At 32.8% G+C, this 21998-nt stretch overlaps 2 protein-coding genes across 2 annotated transcripts; both read right to left on the bottom strand.

Annotated features, from left to right (window-relative positions):
• Nucleotides 1-5819: 5819 nt before the first annotated feature.
• Nucleotides 5820-6689, bottom strand: LOC141695817 (protein FAR1-RELATED SEQUENCE 5-like). Its single transcript, XM_074500030.1, has one exon. It carries the CDS (start codon nucleotides 6687-6689, stop codon nucleotides 5820-5822), a length of 870 nt encoding a protein of 289 aa, XP_074356131.1.
• A 62-nt stretch (nucleotides 6690-6751) lies between these two features.
• Nucleotides 6752-16837, bottom strand: LOC141695816 (protein FAR1-RELATED SEQUENCE 5-like). Its single transcript, XM_074500029.1, has 3 exons — nucleotides 16684-16837; nucleotides 8511-8604; nucleotides 6752-7838 (listed from the first exon to the last, which is right to left on the bottom strand). Exons 1-3 carry the CDS (start codon nucleotides 16835-16837, stop codon nucleotides 6752-6754), a joined length of 1335 nt encoding a protein of 444 aa, XP_074356130.1.
• Nucleotides 16838-21998: the final 5161 nt, after the last annotated feature.

Raw genomic sequence — 21998 nt, 5'->3', positions numbered from 1 at the left:
TTTTTTCTGTAAAATCAATTCACCGTTGTATGATTTTTTAGGACGACGGTTTTTTTTTAACCGTTGTTTGTCAAGTGTTGTCTGATTGCAAATTTCTTGTAGTGTATGTATGAATCTTTGTAATGAATTAACATATGAATCGTACTATGATTAAATTCGAAATTTTAGAATTTCTAAGGTTCATAATTTGGAATTTATTTAATTCGATTTTTAGGATAAATTAATGTTAATTTAGAATTAATTTAGTGTATTAAATTCGAATTTTTAATGTTAATTCGAATTTACAATTTCCATTCGAAATTTTAATAATCAAATTTATTATTTTAATTCGAATTTAAAATTTTAATTCGAATTTTTAATATCCTTGTGGAATTAAAATTAGTGTTAATTTAGAATTAATTTATTGTATTAAATTCGAATTTTTATTTTTAATTCGAATATTAGTGTTAATTCAAATATTTTGGAATAAATTTAGGATATTTTGGAATAAATTTGGAATAAATTTAGGATAAATTCGTGACAATTTATGAATAAATTTAGAATTATTCGTGATATTTTTAGTGCTAAATAGTAAAATCCATTTTTTAGGATAATATTTAGGATAATGCGAATTATTAACCCTTATTTTATTTATAAATTGAATTTAGTGTTACAATACAATTTTAGTGATAATTCGAATATGTAGGATTAATTTTATTTTAGGATTATTCGTGATAATTTTAGTGCTAAATAGTAAATTCCAAATTTTAGGATAATTTGTAGGATGAATCGAATTATTAACCCACCCTTAATTTATTTATACTTCGAATTTTAATTTAATTTATATATAATTCGAATTTGTAATGATAAATTTAGTGTTAAATTCGAGTTTTGTTAGTGTAAAAGTATGGATGCAATTAACATATAATTTTGTTTGAAATAATGGGTAGTTATTTCGAATGTATTGTGAACTTGGTGTTTATATATGTGGTGATTGTTTTTATTGTGTACGTTGTGGTGTTTTTATTGTGGTGATTGATGAATTTTGTTGGCAATATTTTCAGGTATGGATAATTTTGATGATTTCGGGAATATGTTGCCGGGTCCTAACGCGCATAATATTATTTGGGATAATCGGTATCACGTCATTGAGGATGTTTGGGATGGTGCAGGGAGAGATGAGTTGCAGAGCTATTCGGGGAACAAGTCATTGCACTTGTGGAAGTTAAGGAGACCACAGCGGAAATTGCTATACATGCTTGGGTTTGGGGGTTTGGCAGACCCTGCTGTTGTCTTGGCTACTGACACTCGGTTGATATCTGCTTTGGTGGAGCGTTGGAGACCTGAGACCAATACTTTCTTCATGAGGCAGGGGGAGATGACTGTTACATTGGAGGATGTAGGGTTTATTTTAGGGGTGCCAGTTCAGGGGGATGCGCTGACTTGTGGGGTGATAGAGAACAAGGCGGCGTATTTTGCTAATAATTGGTTTGAGCCTTTGACCGAGGTAGAGGTGAAGGAGGTGAAGGAGGCTTTGTATCGGAATAACATCAAGTTGGGGTGGTTGTTTGAGAGATATGGTGCACAGAAGCCTGAGAAGTATAATATGAGGGCCACGGTTGTACATACCAAGGCGTATCTGCTATTCATTATGGGTTATATCCTCTTCCCCAGCATCAACCGCTCTTTTGTTCATGTTCGGTATATGCACCCATTGATTAATATACGGAAGATTCCTTATTATGCTTGGGGTGCAGTTGTGTTAGCTCATATATACCGGGGTTTGGAGATTGTTGCAAGGAAGGGCAGCAAGAGCATTGCTTGTTGTGACTGTGTGTTACAGGTTTGGTCTTACGAGAGATTTCCTCGTATTGGCGTGCCTTTACGATCTCCCGGTCAGGAGGATTATCCGGTTGCTGAGGGATGGGCCTATGCTAGTGATACTCATGTCGGGGTTTCGAAGAAGCGCAGGATGTCAGGCCCTCGCCACAGCTTACCGTTCTATAGGGGTGATTTTGATGGTGTTGCTGGTGATGAGGTGGTCTGGAGGCCGTATGCTAGGTTCGAGGATGTTATGGACATCGAGATGATACAGGCACAGTTAGCTGGGTGTGGTCGAGTTCCCCTTGTATGTTACGACATGGTCGAGTGGCAGCATCCAGACAGGGTGTCGAGACAGTTTGGTTCTAGTCCCCAGATTCCACGGGCACCGGTGAACATGGTTGGTTACAGGGGGCTAAGGATGCCACATTTGCAGGGGAGGATTGGCTGGTGTGGTGGTTTATTGATATTGGCAAATGGGCCAGGTTCTGTTCAGATTTGGATGGCCTTGTTGATGACTCGGTAGACATAGCTTCGGAGGCTGATTACATGGCGTGGTATGCTGATATATCTCGTATGCGCATAGGGAAGCCCGATCCACAGCTTCAGCAGCAGTACAAGATGAGGGAGTTGTATGATAGCCTCGAGGGCTATGAACTTGTAAGTGTTTTACAAATATGCATATTTCACATTACACCCCCACACACTACCAAATTTATATTCACACGTATTTCATCTTGATGATATGATATCCTTGTGGAATTAATGAAAAAATGTTTGCTTGTTTTTATTTGTAGATGGTTGTCGGGCTTAATATGTTGAAGTAGCTGGATGCTAGGGTTCCTCCTGAGTTTGTGGAGGAGTTTGGGAGCATTTCTGCTACCTTCCTCACACCATTCTCTCGGTTCATGAAGAAGATCAAAGGACCCGCCTACAGACCTCCCAAATTTCAGAACATAAAATCAGATTTCATTGCACCTTTGGCTGACGACTTTGATATTCCAGCCATTCCTGCCCAGGATGTCGTTGACATGACACAGCCATCCCAGCATTTGTCTCAGCCACCCCAGGCTATTGCCTCATCTAGTAGGCCCGCGAAGCTTGCATCCTACAGGATGAAAGAGGAGAAGTGGAGTATCACTAAGAGTCTCAGCATGACAAAGAAGAATGCTATATATTCAGATTGGGGATGGGGCTTTGGGATGGCGCCGAGTAATTCCGGTGGTCTTAGTGTTCAGGACTATCACGTCTATGCATCAGCTATGCAGAGTCTGGCTCCAGGAACATGGGTTGATGACAGGATCATATACACTTATATGGTATTGTTCGTTGTCTAATATATTTTAGTTTTTGCATTTATTTTACTTGTTGCATTAATTTTACTTGTTGCATTTATTTTACTTGTTGCATTCATATATACTTGCAGGGATTGCTAAAGACTCGGGAGGAGGAGATTCACACTGGAGGTATATGGGAGAGGAAACCCGTCTATTATTTCATGGATCCCTACTTCATGGTTCTTGGGAAAGGACATGTGAAGAAAATCAGAAAAGCATCGAGGGTCGGTGGAGATACATTGCAGAGGGCATGGAATAAAGCATTACGTAGCTTTACCGGTTTTTCCAGTGCTACTATTGGTCCTTCCGTTCTCGAGGCGGACTACATATTCATCCCATGTTGTGTCGGAGATGTGCATTGGGTTTTGTTCATGTGCGGTACTAGACAATTTGAAGGTCTTATCATAGATTCAATGAATGACGAGCCGGATTATCGTGAGGATATACGAGTGGTGGTATGTTCCTCTACTATTACTGTCTTCTATATAGTCCTTACCAATTGTATATTATATTCATTCTTAGATCATAATTTCATTGCAGTCATGGTTGTTGCCGAGGCTATTACATATGGTACACCCAGTCGATGGGCTTGACCCTACTTCAGCCGAGGTCCAAGCTCTACCATCCAGGCCAAAGCAACGAAACTCTAATGATTGTGGTGTTTATGTGATGAAGTACATGGACTACTTCACACAAGGATATGACTTACCTGAGGTACCAAATTGGTCGCAGGAGGAGGTGGATACCTTTAGGTATCGGATAGCCAGGGAGCTTTAGTTAGGGAAGGCAATGGGGATTCCCGGGATTCGTATGCGTAGGCGTCACGAGGCTTCGTAGTTGAATTTCATAGTGTTTTAGTTTGTCGGATTATGTATTTAGATTGCATTTCATTTTAGGTTGTCGGATTATGTAGTTGGATTTCATTTGATTTTAGGTTGTTGAATTATGTAGTTGGATTTAATTTTATGTTGTTGGGTTTTATTTGATTTATTTGGTTTGTTTGGTTTGACGTTGTTTAATTTTGTTGGATTTTTGTTATTTTTGAGCATTTTGGGTTGTTGTGGATTTTGGTGGAATTTGGAAGATTTTGGTGGAATTTGGTGGATTTTGGTGTTGTAGGTGTTGGGATTTTGGTGAAATTTGGTTGTGGATTTGGTTGTGAATTTGGTTGTGAATTTCATGGCTGCTCTGTTTTCAATCTGCAAAAAAACAATTTAATGGCCCCAACCACGGAAAATTTCCGCGGTCCGTCTACAGCCCAACCGCGGAAAATTTCCGCGGTCCATCAGTTTTGTTTTTTGCCCCTAAAAATAGAGCAAAGACAGGGGAAACAGAGTATGTGCAAATTAATCTTCTGTTGAAATTGCTTAATTTTTGGAAGTTAGTCCTAAACTAACTTCCACTAATCCAAACTACTCTCAAAAGTCCTAAAATATGGTAATGAGTGATTTTCAAAAAAAAATTATTTTTTTTCATTTTTTACGTTAAATTGAAAATTCCTTAAAAAAGTCATCGAAAGTCAACGCTTGTCCAAATATTGAAAAAAACTTTTCAATACATTTCATAACAATTTGTAATGTATAGTTCGACTTGCAAATTTTACTTTTCAATCTCAAATTTTTAGGTACACTTTCAATCTCAAATTTCATACTTTAATTCATAGAAGATTCATATAAATTCATATAAAATTCAATGAAAATACATAGATTCGAATGAAAATTACACGATCAATACAATCCACTAAATTTTATGAAATATATTGGTCCTAACCAAAAATACCTAGTATATTAGAAAGACCACCGGATAACCGGTGTTGAGCAACTCCTTGCGTAGTATCCACGAAGCATGCAATATGGTAGAGAACAAGTACACAACCATCACGGATATGGCCTTCCGTAAGTTTCCAAGGGTAAGGGTTTGAGTCGTTCCAAATGGTAACGGGAATCGTATTTGAGCCATCGTAGAGACGAAATCTTACAAAACATGTCCCGTGTTCCCTCTCCGTCCCTCCCATTAGGTGTCAAACCCAACCCTTCACATATTCGATGCGTATTTGGTCCATATTACAACCCTCACGAGGCCTCAAGTTTACAATATCGGCAATCCGATCACATTTAACAAGCTTACCGCCATTCCATCCGGATTTTTTCCATTTTCCATCGGGCGTGTTGTTGCCCAAATTCAAGATCGGAAGGAAGTACGGATCCGGATGAGAGTTCACCAATCTCCACGGTTCAGTACCCTCCATCCAATTGCATGCCTCGATCCAATTTTTGGCCCTATAAGCCTCCTCATCGGGTGGGTACAAGTCCGTTTCCTCTTCCTCCACATGGGGCGGCTCGTCATTGTCCACAAGAGGCATCAACTCGGCACATGCATCTTCCATCTCACTAAAGGTTGGTGAGACCACATCTTCCTCGTCATTATCCTCATACCACGAGTCGCTTGGTAGGGAGTCCGAGAATGTGTTGCTAACGTGGGAAACCGAATCAAAACTATGATCGGAGTTATTCTCACCACTATACTCGCTAGTCATGTTACCTATCACAATAAAACACAATTATATGACAATAATTGGCAATTATATGACAATAAAACATAACAAAAAAGAAAGCAATGTTAAACACTTAAAATTCAAATCCATTTAAAGATTACAACATTCGGTTACAAAATAGTACACCACTAATTATATTGCGATTCTTGAACATTTTTAAGATCTTCTAGTCTACTAGGACACTTCCTTTTATCATGGCCTTCCATTTGACAATAAGTGCACCTTCTTGGCGGCTTCTCTTTTTTACCAATCGATTCTATTGGACTTTTGAAACAAACGTCCTTCTTCCTCCCTTTAGTTTGGGACATAATAGGGTAAAGAATTATTTCTTCATGAGCACTTGCATTTGGAGCTTGCGAATTGCTTTCGTAAGATTTAATTCCATCAATGCTCATTTTTTCGAGAATTGGTATTTCTCGATTCATCACTCCAACGGCATAATCATACCGTTCCTTGGATGCAATGCTACTTTGACAAAAACTCATGGTTAACATTGTCATGCTATTAAATCGATCGGTTGAGGTCATCTCATGACTTTGTCCAACATCCAAATTGTAAGGCAACACGCCATCAACTCTATTGGCATGCATTGTCCACCTCCGGTTTATGTAATACGGGGGAATTTCCGAAACCCGTTTCTTAGTGAAGACCGCCAATAGGTGTCTACAAGGTGACCCCGAATGTTCAAGCATTCTACACGTACACATTCCCAAAGAGCTTGCTTTCTCGAATGCCACAAAATAAACATTTCTTCTCGTAGGCTCGGACATTGGCCTATAACAACTATAGTACGTATAAACATCCCCAATTCTCTCCCCTTCTTCACTAGCTCGTCGGTCTTTTTCAACAAAGTATTTTGAAGACTCAACTAATTCATCTTGAAATCTTCTAAACATTTCCTTAGTGTATATACAAGAAGCATTATACTCTAATGTGGTATACAATTTCATGGGACGTTTTAGATTAATGGTGATATAATCTTCTTCCTTCTCCCTCATGAATTACCTTGCCAATGCTTTTTGGGCATTTTCAATGAATTCCTTCAAACCCGTTGCCGAACTCACATACTTATAAAAAAAGAATTCATCCCCTCACTCCTCGATGTACTATTTTGAAATGCCGAAAATTTGTTTCTAGTATATGCAAGAATCCACTTGTGTTTCAACTCATATAACCCCTTTAACCATTTATGATCTTGCAAGTGATACTTTTTCACAAACGACGCCCATCTAGCTTCAAAAACACATTCAGTGAGAGATTTATAAATGCAATTGTTGAAGTCCGTCTTGAATTCCGGAAAAGCCGAATAATAATGAGCTAATTTCTCCAGGAATTTTTGACTAATGTGCCAAGAACACAATAAATGGGTAGTATTCGAGAGTACAACCGCAATAGCGCTTGCCATGGCTTGATCTTGATCCGTGATTATAGTCAATGGAGGATTATTCCCCACACCTTCAAGCCAAGTACGAAGAATCCACACAAAAGTCGACGCGTGTTCATCCCGCATCAATGCAAACCCGAAAATTACCGATTGATAATGATGATTGACTCCGGTAAATGGGACAAATGGCATTGCATACCTATTTGTCCGATAAGTGGTATCAAAAGCCATAACATCACCAAAATTTTGGTAAGCCATTATACATCTCGGATCAATCCATACTAGACACTTCAAGCGATTCTCTTCATCGACTTCGGTCCTAATAAAATATTTAGAACTACTTTCTTCATTCAACCTATGCAACAAGTCCAACCCCGCTTGGGCGTCACTAATCTCAAACTTTTTTTTCCTCTCGTCTCTTAACACATTCCTAACATATTGAACATTGAAACCAACTTTGTCATTACCTCCATGAATGTTACCAATCACATTCATCACTTGACGATTACGAACCCCCGAACCATAAAGCATTTTAATCAAACTACGGGTCGCGGTGTTGACATGTCTTTCTCGTTGTACCAAATTCATCTTACTAGGGGAAACAAGACCGTGGTTGTGTACCAATTCAAGGCTAGTTACCTCCCAGTGACGTTTTTTCTTTTGATAATTGACATACATCCTCACCTTGCACTCGCTTTTAGGAAGAACCTCTCTATGCCATTTATTTTGACTACTCTCGGCGACGACACTTTTTCCATAAAGCCTACAAACATATAAACGACCTATATCTCGTTGTCTTTATTACGATGGCTAGCTTGAATTTTAATAGAAAATCCATTTCATAAAGCATAAGCCCTAAAAAAATGACCGGCCTCATCCACACTTTGAAAAATTTGATTCAAATATGGAACTCCCCGCCCATCAACATTTTCATACAAATTTGCATCCTCTACATTATCATCTTCATCCTCACCCTCAACATTATCACTGTCATTTTCAACCTCATTTTCAACCTCATTTCTATCACTTTCATCTTCAACATCAACCAAATCGTCATCTAAATTAATAAATTCCTCATTTCTATCTACAAAATCATCATCTTCAACATATACAGGGGTTTTAGGTTCTTTACTACTATTTAAACTATCAAGATGTAAACTACAATCAATAGCCTCTTTTTTTTCGTTTTGACGTTTATGACGAAACATACGAGCAAATAATTTATCCGCCATGAAAATGTGAAATTTAAGACAAGAAATATACCTTGAATTGACAAAACAACTTGAATTTCTTGATGAAAATGTCCCAAAATCGCCTAAAATGTAAACTTGGAGAGTAGATTTTTTTTTGAAAATTTTGATATTTTTGTCTGGTGAAATGAAGATCTGCTGGAATGTTGGGGATAAGGGAGCAGGTGGGGATAAGGGAGCAGTACCAACCGCAGAAATTTTCCGCGGTCCGTCCTGCCCGACCGCTGAAAATTTCCGCGGTCCCCCCAATGTTCCAGCCCTCCAATCCCAGATCAACGGCTACAAAAGTGTTTGTTAAATTCAGGTCTATAACAAACAGTTGTTGTAGACCCATCCCCAATATAAACAGGGCACAAACAAAGATCAAATCAACATTACCTGACACCCCTAATAAGCTCAAAAGCACGATTCTTTTCGACCGGCGTCTTCTATGCTGCTTTGGGAGTCATCACTTAAATCTAGGGTTTGAGAATTGGGGGAAATAAAGAGAGAGAGATTGATTTGTGAGAATTCAGAGAAACTCGAGATGTGTACAGGTACAGGTATAAAGGGAGATTTGTGAATATGTTTGTTTGGTTTGTTTCACACGGATCGATGAGCTGGCGTCTCTTATAAGCGTTGGATTAGATTTCTTTTTGTTGGATTTTAGTCTTGCTGTTCAAGGTCAAGAAGATATAGTAAGCAGATAGTACATAATTTATTTGAGTAAGAAAAGAAAAAATGGAAGCTAATAATTTATTTTTTTTAATTTTTTTAAAAATCTCTACTTACATATAAATAAATGAAAATCTTCAATTTTTTTATTTAAATATAAGTTTTTTTAAACAATTACTTTTTATTTAAAAAGAAAACATCAGTGACAAGTCAGTAGTGGGAAACCCCATGTGGGACCCACATGTGATACGTCAGCATAATTTTAATTATTTTCAAAAAAAATTGAATATTTTAATTTATATATGGATTGACAACACTTTACAAGACCTATGCTAACATAATTAAAATATGTTGTAATATGGTAGATTATCATAATGATACGGCAACATTATCTATGGCAACATCACATAATTATGTTGTATAAGGCCGTTTATGGCGTAGTGTATAATCCGGGTTGTCGTTTTCAACGTGAGCCATGATTTTATTTGACAATAGTTTAGTCAAGACATATTATGTTTTTGGAGGATCAAAACATTGAAATGATAGGTAACTATATCTTTAGTATGTGCTTATATTTATAATTGCAAAATATCTAAAAAACTTTGTTTAGAGTTTTTGGAGCTTCAAGCCACATCAAGTAAGGTCCATCATCACACATTTTTATATTTTAAGGGAAATAAACACTAAAAATTCTCCCTATTTCGCCAAAGTATCCTTGTGGTGAAACTTTCTCACCTTTAGTCATTTGTACTAGGTGAAAGGAATCACAATAATTTGAATACCGAGCAACAAAATGTCAACAAAGAGCCATGGGCATTGGGTCAACAATTACTAGAGCAATTAATAGAGTATGCATTTTTACCATGCCTATGTTTTTGTTCAAATGTGTTGTGTTTTTGTAAATATCTTTAAGCCATTTTTGATTAAAATTTATGTGTCCAAATCATTTTTAAACATTTTACATGTCCAAGGTCCCTCTGTACATCATTTCCTAACCAATTTATTATGTACTAAAAATATTTTGAGTAAAATTGCTAGGCATAACAAAAATCCTTATATGTACAAAAACTTTAACATCACATGTTGTCAACAAATTAACTCGATAAAAAAAATAAAAAATTCCTTTTTTTATCTATATTTGCTTTAGGTTTTTGAATGTTAGAGGTGATAATTTAGATTTTATGATTAGTATATAATCTAACCCTAAACACATAAACTTTTTAAGGTTATTTTAGTATGAAATCCCATCTGCTTAGCCAATCACAGAATATGATGCTACTAAATTTGGTGTCACTTACAACACATGAATAATGTTTTAGTAAATATAAAAAGTCTATTAATGTTTATTAACATGACATTTTAATTCTATTATAAATTGGAATTTTGTTCTCCATGTAATAATAATATTTTAGGTAGAATATAATAAGATGTGACAGAGTTTATTATTTAAACCGTATATACTTTTAATTCCATGTTTATTTATATCACATATTACTTATAATAATCTATTCAAAACATACCACTTTTTTAACAAATGCTTATATTTAAAAAATTGTGTTTTTATTGATAAAAAAAAATTCACTTTTGTTGAATCTATATAGCTCATGTCATCAAAAAAAATACTATGGAGAATAAAAGAGATATAACTACATAATATGCTATTATCAAATAATGGCATATTATGTTTGTGGAGGATGAAAACATTGAAATGATAGATAACTAAATATTTAGTATGTACATATATTTATAATTGCAATATGTTTAAATAACCGTGTTTAAGGTCTTTAGAGCTTGAAGCCACAAGTACAATTTTTAGCGTTCGATAGGTATCCATGTTGCTAAAAGATTTGAGGTACAATTTTCACTTTTTACTTTATTTTATAACTTGTTTATTTTTAATTTGTGGAATTTAATGACACTCATGATCTACTGATATTATTTTCACTTTGTACATTGTTTCATAATTTATTATATTTTAATTTGTTCAATTTTATGTATTGACATCTATGATATGATAATTACAAATTAGAGTAACCCATAAATATACAGACATACATATACATATAGGTATACATATACATAAATACATATATATTTATTTATTTTCTCAATGCTGTTAAATAGATACTGAGTTATATATAAGATCTCACATAACAGAGGAATCTATTTAATTTTCTATTTAAAATCCAAATATAAGATCTTTTTAGATATGAAATTAGATGTTGAACATACAAACACACATAGGTCATGCCACAATTTGTTTTTTAAAATGTGCCTAATTCATTTGAATTTCGAAATTAACATAATTTTTTAATTATTATCCCAAAAAAAATTTAGATAAAAAACCAGATGTTAAATATACCTCCCGCTGAGGCCATGAATTTTTTTAAATTTACAATATGTCATTAGAGTTTTAAAATTTCTATTAATCATTTATTATAATCTCAACAATATTTTAGATAAAGAAACTAGATGTTGAATATACCCACCCCAAAGGTCATGAAACATGTTTATACATTTCAATTCTGATAATTTTATTGTGTGTTGAACACTCCCAATGTAATTAGGGTCAATTGTTAGTGCTCAAATTTTACATAAAATGACACATAGGTGCTAACGAGAAGATTTTGTATTCACCTAAAGATTCATGACAAGTACACACCGTTTGGACCAATGGAACATGACACCAAAACCAAGTCAAGCACCGACCCTTAAAAATAGGTAGATAGTTTATTACATTACCTATTCAATAGCACAATTATGTACAAGTGGTCCAAAGACCTACAACAACAAGAAAAGGCTACTGCATGGATATAAATGAATAGAAGAGTCATATACAATGGAGGGAGCTACACAAAACACACAAAATATCCATTATAATAAGAAACTCTCCATCCCTATCATTCCATGAATGAGAAAACACGAAGCCATATATATACTTTGTACTTATTTATTAAGACATCCATCTCTTGTAATTAATATAAAATATTATAGTGGAATTATTACGGTTGGGTTTTTACCCTTCGAAGGGGGTTTTCGGCGTCATCGATTACTTTAGTCGATTACTTTTATTGTTCTTGTTCTATACATTCTTACTTTAAACTTTTAGATACTAAATTGTATAGACTTAGCTTTTAACCGATAAATTTTAGTAAAAACACAAGGTCATATAATTAGTTGACTAACAAGTCAAAGTAACCTCCAACAAGCTTGCTTACACTACTACTTGCATAAAATAGATAGTGTAATACACTAGTTGAGTTACTAGTTTACTAGTTTACCAAGGACGATTAAGAAACTAAATTGTGTCATATGAACTGGTTGTTATTTAAAAATCCACATCTTTTCTGCAATATAAACATGTTGTAGATGAAGTCAACTAGTTTTCAACCATAGAATGTCAAAGTACTATTTTGTTTCATTATTTGTAATTTATCAAGACTTTATTAGTTTTTAAAAATATTATATACATGTAAAATTATAATTTACATTATATAATATTATTTGAATATTTTAATTCTATAGTTTTGAAATTTTTATGAATTTAAAAAATTTAATACATACCTGTGCAAAGATCATTTTAATTATACAAAATATAATATATATATATTTATATATGAGTAAAGAAAATATTCAAATAGAAACAAACCTTATTCGAAAATCTAGAAACCATTGATAACCACTAATTTTACAGCTTGAATTGAATCTCTACCTCACAAATTTTATACAACCCCTTCTCTCTCCTCCCTTAAATTCCAACTGTTACTCCCTCACGTATATCTATTTATAAATAATTTTCTAATTATTTTTAATTTATTTTTTCCATTAATCGACAAACCTTTTTTTAAAATATGACTTCACTGTATGTTTCTCCATCTCCCAGCAATCAATTTGCATACCATATTTGCTATATTTTTGACGATGATCACTATTTATACTTAACGGGATCACTAAACTGAAATTACTACAATTTCAGAACTTTCTAAATTTTAGTTATTCTAGTAAGCATAATTAGTGATTTACTGCCTTTCTCCCCTACACCTTTCTACTATACCACACCTTTCTCTTGGTGTCCCATCTATTTCCCGATCATATACCATTAATCCGGTACTACCCCTTTATCCTAGTGCACCAATTGGAACACTCCCCCCCCTCATTCTTAATAAATTAATTATACCCTTAATATAATAAATCATCACTAACTTCTCCGACCAAAAAGATTGACGATTTTTATCGAATTATGTCATAAAAATATGTTTTATATATCTTTCTCGTATATAAAATTTGGTGATTTTCATGATATAAATTGGTGATTTGTGTGATATAAATCAGTGATTGTTGTAGTATGCTTTAGTGATTGAAGTCATACGTATTAGTATTTGTATTCATATATCATGTTCAAATTTCAGATGCGGTGTTTTTTATTGGAAATTCATTGTTGTTATCGGTGATTGTTCAAAAATTTTATATTTTGTTAATATATAATCTCCCCCTATTTCAGAGTAACTGTTCAATAGACCCCAAGCACCAACACTTTTATCCTCTATTTTCAACTTTGATCATCTTCATCATTTTCTGTTATACAAGCTATTGATTTATATGATATAAATAATGATTGAAGGTAGGTGATTATAGAAATCGAAGAATTTAGTGGTATGTAATGATGGCGGGTGGAGATAGATCGGACATGGTGGTGGGTGGTAGATTCGAGATGGTGGTTGATTAGTTATAATGGAGAGTAAAGAAGGTGATACAGAAACCGCTTGTGAGTAGGTGAGGTTGGAAGTGGGTTGAGTTTTAAAGTGGTGGGTCATTACTTAATTACCTTAGTTTCTAGTTTAAATTTTAAGCTTCTTTCTATTTGAACAGCCCCTATAGATATTATATATATAAATATATTTATAAATAATATATATAAATATATATATATATACTGAAAAACTGAATATAACATTCAATGTATATGAGATAGAATAATATTAATAAATCAAAAATAATTGGAAGAGCACAAAAAAGATAAACCTAGAAAAACATAAAATCTAAACAACAAGACATGAAAATTGTGGAAGAACTTAGAATACTACAAATCAATGTAATATATATACATATATAAATATATATGCACATATATAATATAATTTTATAAAAAATTCTTCTTAAAATGGATACTGTAAATTATATTAAATATTCCATAATTGCCTCAAATAAATAACAAATAAGGTAACCTAATTATAATTTTTTTATTTTCAGTAAACATTATATTCTTCAAAATATACCTTCATCTTAGTCATTTTTAAGTAAATTTATTTAAATTAATGTAATATTGAACTTAGTATATTCTTTTTTCTTTATAAATACTATTTAATTTTAACCTATTTAATTTATTAGAATTTTATACATAGTTAATTTTCATATATTAAATATAATAAGTCTAATGTTCCTTTTTTTATTTTAGATAAAGAATAAGATTATGTTTGCATATAAATTCTATGGTATGTTTACAAACGCAAATTGTCACATGTGTCATTCTAGTCCCCCTCTCTCCCTCACCAACACACCACCAACACACAACCTCCCAAAAACAAAACTTCCTTGCACATTTACCCCAATTTCAACACTATTATTCATGTCTGCTAAAAGATCTCACCCTCAAACACACACGCTCCCTAAAAACAAAACTTTGGTGCACATTCACCCCAATTTCAACACCATGTCTGCAGGTACAATTTTCACTTTCAACTTTATTTCATAACTTGTTCATTTTTAATTGGAGAAATTTAACAACCCTCATGATCTACATATAATATTTTCACTTTGTACATTATTTCATAACTTGTTATATTTTAATTTGTTCAATTTTATGTATTGACATCTATGATATGATAATTAGAAATTAGAGTAACATATAAATACACATACATACACACACATATATATATATATATATTTCAAAGCTCTTAAATAGATATTGAGTTATATATACCATCTATATAATTTTCTATTTAAAATCCCAATATAAGCTTTATACATTTTTTAGATATGAAATTAGATGTTGAACATACGGACACATAGGTCATGACACAATTTGTGTTTTCAAAATTGCCTAATTCACTCAAATTTTGAAATTAATATAATTTTTTATTATAATTCCAAAAAATTTTAGAAAAAAAACTAGATGTTTATTGTAGAATAAAGTCCAGTAGAAAAAGAAGAAAATGTGTCTTTAAAAAAAGGAAGAAGAAGAACCCATATAGACCGGTCTCCAAACCAAGGTTCAAAAAGTGTATGTGATAAAACTTACCACCACAATTACCTACCTAGTCATCTAGCATCTATTTTACCTGATAATAATTGTGCATGCTGTTTAGGAAAAATCTTTATGAAAAAAGTGGAAAAATCCACCCTCCTTGTACCACCATTGAAATTGGTCCATGATGACCCTCTCTCCAAATGGTTCGAAACACTCATGATTTTAACAAGTTAGTGTCCATATAGAACATATTGTTAACTCTTTGTTGGTAAGTGGTCATTTTTATTTAGTTTTTATTTAAATTAATTATATTTGTACCTCCTAATTTAGACACCGGTGCTGAGAAAATAAGAGAGTTTGATGGAAAATATGCTTTGCTGAAAGAATAAGAAATATCCGCATTTTCTAGAATAAAGTCTAGTTGAAAAAGAAGAAAATGTGTGTTAAAAAAGGAAGAAGAAGAACTCCATCAAGAACCCCATATAGACCCTCGTGTGCAACTCAAGGTACAAAATTTGTATATGGTAAAACTTACCACCATAATTAGCTACCTAGTCATCTCACATCTATTTTACCTCATAATAATTTTGCATGCTCTTTAGGAAAAATCTTTATGAAAGAAGGGGTAAAGTGCCCTCTCCTTGTACCACCAATGAAATTGCTAATCTTATCTCAGATGAGCAACAGTTGAATTTTTGTGCTCCTTAATTGACAAAGCCAAGGCAAGCTAATCTTCGAGTAAACGTATGCGATTATCCAAATCTTAAATATATTTTTCCTCTTCCTCGACCTGATCTGTAGGTTTCTTTTCCTTAGCTTTATGTTCTTCCCGCTTGTCCTTTATTGATAGCAATTACATTACATGCTCACATAATACATTGACATCAAACCCATTATATTCCAATTTATGATGGATTTCCACCATATCATCTAAAATTTTTTTTGGGTCATGAGGTTGCAAGGTGTATGTCTTCTCAACAACATTGACAAAGGCAACCATTAAAGTTATTGTCGATCCTTCACGAGAACCTTTTTTTTGAGAACAAGGTTTGAATGTGTGGATTATGGGGGTGAACATGCCAAATACCGACATAGACTCAATACTCTTCTAGAGTGGGCTTCTCTTAACAAATGATAAAATATGATGATTACATTGAGAGGATGGGATAACAATATCTTGACTACAAATTGTAGTATATTGATTAAATTTCCACCCCTACGAGGTGGGTGCACAGCAAAAAGTGTATTACAAAAAACTGCTACAAATGTGAGCAAGGTCTTCATTATGACACTAGCTAACTTATTATATAAAAAGTCTATCGAGGATCAATAGATTGCGATGGTCATAAAACAAAACTTCACTACAATTTTTGTACATTGGTCCACAAATAAATATATAATAAAAAGTAATAACATTTTGTGTGAAAACAAATTTTAATATGTACACTAGTTACTTGTAGTATGAGCAGCATTTGTAGTATGAGCAGCAGTCTTCATAGCTTTAGACCACATGGAGAGAGGTTCACCATCAGACATATTTAAAGGAAACATAAATGTGGACATTTCTTTTTCTTTAAGAAAAGCATCATTTCCATCAAAATCTCTCATTTTTTGAGCACCAGGGTCTTAATTAGAAGGTAAACAAATAGCTATTAATTTAAATAAAAATTAAACAGAAATGACCACTGACCAACAAATAGTTAATAAACAGTTCTATATGAATACTAACTTGTTAAAACAGGCGGTTTTGAGTGTTTCAAACCATTTGGAGAGAGTTTCATCATCGAGCAATGGTGGACTTTTCCTCTTATTTCATAAAAATTTTTCCTAAACAACATGTAAAACTGTTATGAGGTAAAATGAATGCTAGATGACGAGGTAGCTAATGATGGTATTAAGTTTTACCACATACAATTTTTGTTCCTTGAGTTGTAGATGGAAGGTCTATATGTGGGGTTCTTGATGGGTTCTTCTTCTTCCTTTTTTCAAACACACATTTTCATCTTTTTGAACTGAGACTTCATTCTACAATAATTTAGTACATTAATTTTTTTCTTTAAAAATATTATTCAATTTTAACCTATTTATTCCATTAGAATTTTGTACATAGTTAATTTTTATATAATAATTATAATTAGTATAATGTTCCTTTTCTATTTTAGAAAACTAATAAGATTTTATATGCATATAAATTTTGTGGTATGTTTATAAACACAAATGTGTCATTCTCATCCACCTCTCTCCCTCACCCACACACACTGTCCCCAAAAACAAAACCCCCCTGCACATTTACCCTAATTTCAACACCATTATCCATGTCTTCTAAAAGATACAATTTCACTTTCTACTTTATTTCATAACTTGTTTATTTTTAACTGGTGAAATTTAAAGACCTCATGATCTACATATACTATTTTCACTTTGTACATTGTTTCATAACTTGTTATATTTTAATTTGTTCAATTTTATGTATTGACATCTATGATATGATAATTAGAAATTAGAGTAACACATAAATACACACACATACATATACATATATATATTTTTTTTCTCAATGTTTTTAAATAGATATTGAGTTATATATACCATCTATATAATTTTCTATTTAAAATCCGAATATAAGCTCTATACATTTTTCTTTATGAAATTAGATGTTGAACATACAGACACATTGGTCATGACACAATTTGTGTTTTAAAAATTACCTAATTCACTCAAATTTTGAAATTAATATAATTTTTTATTATAATCCCAACATTTTTTAGAAAAAAAATTAGATGTTTATTGTAGAATAAAGTCTAGTTGAAAAGAAGAAAATGTCTTTTCAAAAAAGGGAAGAAGAAGAAGAAATCCATCAAGAGCCCTAGTGCAACTCAAGGTACAAAATGTGTATGTGGTAAAACTTACCACCATCATTAGCTACTACGTAAAGTTTCCAGAGTCCGATTAACCTCAGGATTTGAAATCATTACCTCATAATAATTTTGCATGCTCTTTAGGAAAAATCTTTATGAAAGAAGGGAAAAAGTCCACCCTCCTTGTACCACCATTGAAATTGCTCCATAATGACCCTCTCTCTAAATGGTTTGAAACACTCAAGACTGCCGTTTTAACAAGTAAGTTAGTGTTCATATAGAACTTATTGTTAACTCTTTGTTGGTAAGTGGTCATAACTGTTTAGTTTTTATTTAAATTAATAACTATTTGTCTACCTCCTAATGAAGACCCTCGTACTGAAAAATAAGAGAGTTTGATGGAAATGATGCTTTACTAAAAGAATAAGAAATGTCCGCAATAAAATATGTCAGACGACGACCTCTCTCCATACGATTTAAAGCTATGAAGACTGTTGCTCATACTACAAGTAAGCTAGTGTACATATTAAAATCCGTTTTCACACGAAATGTTATTACTTTTTTATTCAATTTTTATTTGTGGACCAATGTACAATAAGTTGTAGTCAAGATTTTTTTTTTCTCACCATCATAATGTATTTCGTAGAATTTTGATATAATAAGTTAGCTAGTATCATATTGAAGGCCTTGCACACATGTGTAGAAGATTTTTGTAATACACTTTTTGCTGATGTAGGTACCTCACAAGGGAGGAAAGTTAATCAATGCACTACATATTGTCGTCAAGATATTGTTATCCGATCCTCTCAATATAATGATCATATTTTACCATTTAGTAAGAAAAGCCCACTCTCGAAGAGTATTGAGTCTATGCAGGCATTTGGCATGTTCCCCCAGAATCCACGCTTTCAAACCTTGTTCTCAGAAAAAGGGGGTTCTCGTGAAGGTTCGACAATAACTTTAATGGTTGACTTTGTCAATGTTGTTGAGAAAACATGCATCTTGCAACCTGATGACCCAAAAACCATTTTAGAGGATACAGTGGAAATCCTTCATGATTTGGAATATAATGGGTTTCATGTCAATGTAGTAGGTGATCGTGTAGTGCAATTGCTATCAATACAGGACATGCAGGATGAACTTAAAGCTAAGTCAAAGGAAGCTATAGATCAGATCGAGGAGAAGGAAGAAAAAATCAATGATTTGGATAATCGCATAGGTTTACTGAAAGAAATGCTTTCCTTGACTTTGTCAACTAAAGAGCTGGAAGATTCAAATGTCACTCATCTGAAAGAAGACAGATGGAGAAGGACTATCTCCGTATGAGTGGATTATGCATGTTTTTCTGTTTGGGAACTCTCAATCATTCATAACCTATTTCTTTCATCTTATTGGCCAGTGTCACATACTGACTTTATTGTGACACTAACCAATAAGATGAAACAAATAAGTTATTAATGATTGAGAATCCCCAAAAAAGGAAAATATGCATAATCTGGTCATACGGAGATAGTAATTCTTTACTTGTCTTATTTCAGATGAGCAATTTGCTGAATTTTTGTACTCTTTAATTGACAAAGCCAAGGCAAGCTAATCTTGTAGTAAACGTATGCGATTATTCAAATTTTAAATTTTTTCCTCCTCTTCCTCGATCTGATCTGTAGGTTTCTTTGCATTAGCTTTTTGATCTTCCCGCTTGTCCTTTATTGATAGCAATTGCACTACATGCTCACGTACTACATTGACATCAAACCCATTATATTCCAATTTATGAAGGATTTCCACCATATCATCTAAAATATTTTTTGGGTTATCAGGTTACAAGGTGTGTGTCTTCTCATCAACATTGACAAAGGCAACCATTAAAGTTATTGTCGATCCTTCACGGGAGCACTTTTTTCCGGGAACAAGGTTTGAAAGTGTGGATTCTGGGGTGAACAGGCCAGGAATGAGCAGTACCCTAACTTATTATATCAAAAGTCTACCGAGGATTAATACATTGCGATGGTCATAAAACAAAACTTCAGTACAATTTATTGTACATTGGTCCCCAAATAAAAATATAATAAAAAGTAATAACATTTTGTGTGAAAACAAATTTTATTATGTACACTAGTTTACGTGTAGTATGAGCAGTAGTCTTCATAGCTTTGAACCACATGGAAAGAGGTTCATCATGAGACATATTTTGAGGGAAATCGAAATATGGACATTTCTTATTCTTTGAGCAAAATATCTATTCCATCAAACTCTTTCATTTTTTCAGCCCTGGGGTCTTAAATACAAGGTAAACAAATAGCTATTAATTTAAATAAAAATTAAACAAAAATAACCACTGACCAACAAAGAGTTAACAAACAATTCTATATGAATACTAACTTGTTAAAACAGTGGTTTTGGGTGTTTCAAACCATTTGGAGAGAGGTTAATCATCTACCAATGGTGGACTTTTCCTCTTCTTTCATAAAGATTTTTCCTAAATAGCATGCAAAGTTGTTATCAGATAAAATAAATGCTAGATGACGAGGTAGCTTGAGTTGTAGATGGAAGGTGTGTATGTGGCGTTCTTGATGGGTTTTTCTTCTTCATTTTTTTAAACACATATTTTCTTCTTTTTGAACTTTGACTTCATTCGACAATAATTTAGTATATTAATTTTTTTAAAAAAAATAATTATAATTAGTATAATGTTCCTTTTTTATTTTAGAAAATGAATAAGAATCTGTATGCATATAAATTTTGTGGTATGTTTATAAACACACATTGTCACATGTGTCATTCTCGTCCACCTCTCTCGCTCACCGACACACACTTTCCCCACAAACAAAACTCCCCTACACATTTACCCCAATTTCAAAACCATTATCCATGTCTTCTAAAAGATATAAATTGACTTTCTACTTTATTTCATAACTTGTTTATTTTTAATTGGTGAAATTTAACGACGCTCATTGTAACATCCGGGATATAATGTATAATTATCTTTATCATTGAATTATTATTATGTGATTATGTTGTCAATTTTTGGTGAATTGTCTCATGATTGATAGTAATATTTGGATGTTTGTATATGATTAAATGTGAGTATATTCGTTTTGATTTTTCCAGAATAAAATATAAATAGGTAAGATATTTTTTTTGTAATTTTTGGAGTGTTATATGATTTTATAGTGATTTATGAATTTATTAATTATTTTCTGAATAATTACAAAAATGTTTTATAAAGCCGGGATTTGACCTGTACATGTCCCGACGCGAGATTTTTGATACAATAATCATTTCGATAAATCAATAAAATCCGTATTCTCAAAAGATTAAATAATATTATATTATTTTTGTATAAAGTGTTTTATAAAAAGCCCGGTTTGGATAATTATCCAATACGGGTATCAAATTGGATAGTTTTTGCAATTACTTAGCGGCTAAGTAACTAATTTATCGATCCAATACGATCCAACACGAACCAATATTCCATAAATATAAATAGCCCTTTTCTTATTTTATTTTATTCGTATAATCATAATCAATCAGTTAAACAGATAAAATACAGAGAAAACCTTAATTATTCTTTACGTTCTTGAAAAGCAAACCCTCGACCGAAGGGGTTATCGAACTCCGATTCGGGCGTGCCATATATCAAATCGAAGCTCTCAAAAAGTACTTTCTGAATCAATCAACCATTTTAGTGCAGAAATCAAGGTGTTTTTCTTATTTATTTATTTTAATTCGAATTATTTGATAATTAAAATATGAATTTTTGGTCTTGATGTTGTTTGTGTGATTTGATGCTAGAATCATGTAGATCTTATTTTCCTGATCATTTTGGTATATTATACGATTAATTTGGAGTTCAATAACATATAGAAAATTGAGTTTGATTCTCGAATTTAAAAATTAGGGTTTATAGAGTT

Source organism: Apium graveolens, chromosome 11 (assembly GCF_009905375.1).
Source record: "Apium graveolens cultivar Ventura chromosome 11, ASM990537v1, whole genome shotgun sequence".
Classification (NCBI taxonomy): Eukaryota; Viridiplantae; Streptophyta; class Magnoliopsida; order Apiales; family Apiaceae; genus Apium; species Apium graveolens.
The sequence above is the reverse complement of the archived record's forward strand: the minus strand, read 5'-3'. Positions and strand labels throughout refer to the sequence as shown.

Bases quoted from the DNA above. Each gene is read 5' to 3' on its own strand.
- LOC141695817 (XM_074500030.1), bottom strand. From the start codon at position 6,689: ATGAGGGAGAAGGAAGAAGATTATATCACCATTAATCTAAAACGTCCC.
- LOC141695816 (XM_074500029.1), bottom strand. From the start codon at position 16,837: ATGAGAGATTTTGATGGAAATGATGCTTTTCTTAAAGAAAAAGAAATG. The intron at 8,605-16,683 runs GTAACTAGTGTA...ACACTTTTGTAG, and splicing joins AAATGCTGCTCATACTACAA to CCGTTGATCTGGGATTGGAG. The intron at 7,839-8,510 runs GTACTGCTCCCT...ATATGTTTGTAG, and splicing joins GCGGAAAATTTCTGCGGTTG to GCTTTATGGAAAAAGTGTCG.